The 2703-nt window shown below is 53.5% G+C and overlaps 1 protein-coding gene across 1 annotated transcript; it reads left to right on the top strand.

Annotated features, from left to right (window-relative positions):
• On the top strand, window positions 459-1934 carry LOC8064614 (DIBOA-glucoside dioxygenase BX6). Its single transcript, XM_002443221.2, has one exon. The coding sequence runs from the start codon at window positions 658-660 to the stop codon at window positions 1837-1839; it is 1182 nt and encodes a 393-aa protein (XP_002443266.1). The 5' UTR covers window positions 459-657; the 3' UTR covers window positions 1840-1934.

The following is a 2703-nucleotide window of genomic DNA, read 5'->3' as shown; positions in this document are numbered from 1 at the left end:
ACACTATAAAAATATAACTAACAAAGAATCTAACGATACTTGGTTGGTACCAAAAATGTTATTATTTTGCTATATAAATTTAGTCAAACTTGAAAAACTTTGAGTCTATAAGATTTTTGGAATGACTTATAATTTAAAACGGAGGGAGTATTAAACAAGGCCTAAGCATATTTATCGCTCAGGTGCTCCGTGCTCGTGAAGAAAATGCGTGTGCGCTACGTGTACCACCTGCCTACCACACTGAAACCAAAAAGTTTTTAAGATTTCCCGTCACATTGAATTTTGTGGCACATGTATGAAACATTAAATATAGATAAAAACAAAAACTAATTACACAGTTTAGCTGTAAATCACGAGACGAATTTTTTAATCCTAGTTAGTCTATGATTAGATAATATTTGTCATAAACAAACGAAAGTGGTACAGTACTGAAAACTTTTCACTTTTCGGAACAAAACGAGGCCCAGGTTAAATTTGTTTGTCCGAGACTCCAAGATACTAGTCGACTGCCTACGTACGTGCTGACGGATTTGAGAGAAGCATCCAACTGCAATCAACCACACCACATCCACATCCACGAACATCGATCTGACACATCTCATCTCGATCCATCCAGCTCGCTTCGATCGCCGGCCCGGCCGGTCTCGGCCGGCAGCAATGTCCACCACGGAAGAAGCCGCTGGTGGCTACGACGACTACGACCGCCTGAGCGAGCTGAAGGCGTTCGACGACACCAAGGCCGGCGTCAAGGGCCTCGTGGACGCCGGCGTCACGACCGTCCCCGCCATCTTCCGCCGCCACCGCCAGGACGTGCCGCCGCAGGTATCGTCCTCTAGCAGCAGCAGCAGCAGCAGCACTGTTAGCTCGATCCCGGTCATCGACCTCTCGGCGGCGGACGCAGACGCAGCCACGCGGGAGCATGTGGTCGCGCAGGTGAAGGCCGCGGCGGAGACGGTGGGGTTCTTCCAGCTGGTGAACCACGGCGTCCCCGGCGAGCTCCTGTCGGAGATGCTGGCGTCGGTGAGGCGGTTCAACGAGGCGTCCCCAGTGACGAAGCGTCCCTACTACACGCGGGACGCCCGGCGGAAGCTGCGGTTCAACTCCAACTTCGACCTGTTCCAGTCGCCGGCGGCCAACTGGCGCGACACGCTCTTCTGCGAGGCGGCGCCGGAGCCGCCGCGTGCCGAGGAGCTGCCGCCCGCCGTGAGGCGCGTGTTCCTGGAGTACGGCGGCGCGGCGCGGGAGGTGGCGGCGCGGGTGCTGGCGCTGCTGTCGGAGGCCCTGGCGCTGGCGCCCGGGCACCTCGCCGGGATGGGGTGCGCCGAGGGCCTCAGCCTGGTGTGCAACTACTACCCGCCGTGCCCGGAGCCGGACCTCACCATGGGGTGCAGCGCGCACTCGGACCCCAGCTTCCTGACCGTGCTGCTCCAGGACGCGCACGCGGGGGGAGGACTGCAGGCGCTGCTCGAGGACAGGTGGGTGGACGTGCCTCCGGCGGTGCCCGGCGGCGCGCTACTGGTGAACGTCGGCGACCTCCTCCAGCTGGTCAGCAACGGGCGGTTCAGGAGCGTGGAGCACCGGGTGGTGGCCAACCGGAGCAGGGACACGGCGAGGGTGTCAGTGGCGTGCTTCTTCAACGCGGACATCGCGAGGTCCACGAGGCTGTATGGACCCATCGCGGAGCTCGTCACCTCGGACGACGGCGACGGCGACGGCGATGGCGCGGGAAGTGGAAGGGCGCTGTACAGGAGCGTGACGGTCCCGGAGTTCCTGGCGCACTACGACAAGAAAGGCCTCGACGGTCGCCCGGCGCTCCACCACTTCCTGCTGAAGCAATAATTCATTCACATCGCATCAGTCCTGTGATGTGATGTAACTGTAGCCTACTCCGGTACAATAATCGAAGCAAATAACCCTCCATTTCTAATGATAAATCATTTCAAGAATCTTAAAGAATTAAAGCATTTTCAAGTTTGACTAAAAATATAGAGAAAAATATAAAGATTTATGTCATAAAATAGGTACACTATGAAAATATAACTAACAAAGAATCTAATGATACTTGGTTGGTACTAAAAATATTATTATTGTGCTATATAAATTTGGTCAAACTTGAAATTTTTTGACTCTTCTAGACTTAAAATGACTTATAATTTGAGACGGAGGGGGTACATTATCACCTTCGTTCGCCTTTGTTGCTGGCACATAATAGTATGGAAGAGGAGAAACAACGAAGTTTTCAGGTCCGAGCAAACATCCATCGCAGCAACTATCACAGCCTGCAAGACTGAAGCTTACCTTTGGGGTGCTCGACTACCGCGGGATAGCAAAGACATTGCCACAACCTGGTGCTCAGCATTATCTAGCGCAATGTAAACTTCCAGTTCAGTTGTTGTTTTCCAAACTGAAACATTTGTAACCAATCATGGCTATTCGGAGAGCCAACTATCAAATATATCCGGGGCCTTGTTTACTTCCCAAATTTTTAGGCCGAAAAGCAAAAAAATTTGCAATTCGGCCTTTTGGAAGTAAACGGGCCCGAAATATTTGGGTACCAGTTTGACAGGCCGAAATGCGAAATGGGTGGCAACCCAAACATCGACGCCCCGGCCGCGTGAGCGGTGTTATACGCGGCCACCCGCTCCAACCCTAACCCTATCCGCTCAGTGTCGCCCACCCGCACCGCACACCGGCCGCCGCCTG

Source organism: Sorghum bicolor, chromosome 8 (genome assembly GCF_000003195.3).
Source record: "Sorghum bicolor cultivar BTx623 chromosome 8, Sorghum_bicolor_NCBIv3, whole genome shotgun sequence".
Taxonomy (NCBI): Eukaryota; Viridiplantae; Streptophyta; class Magnoliopsida; order Poales; family Poaceae; genus Sorghum; species Sorghum bicolor.
Note: the sequence above shows the minus strand (reverse complement) of the source record. Positions and strands in the feature narration are given on the sequence as shown.

What these genes read in the sequence shown, in the direction of transcription:
- LOC8064614 (XM_002443221.2), top strand. Translation starts at nt 658, where the DNA reads ATGTCCACCACGGAAGAAGCCGCTGGTGGCTACGACGACTACGACCGC.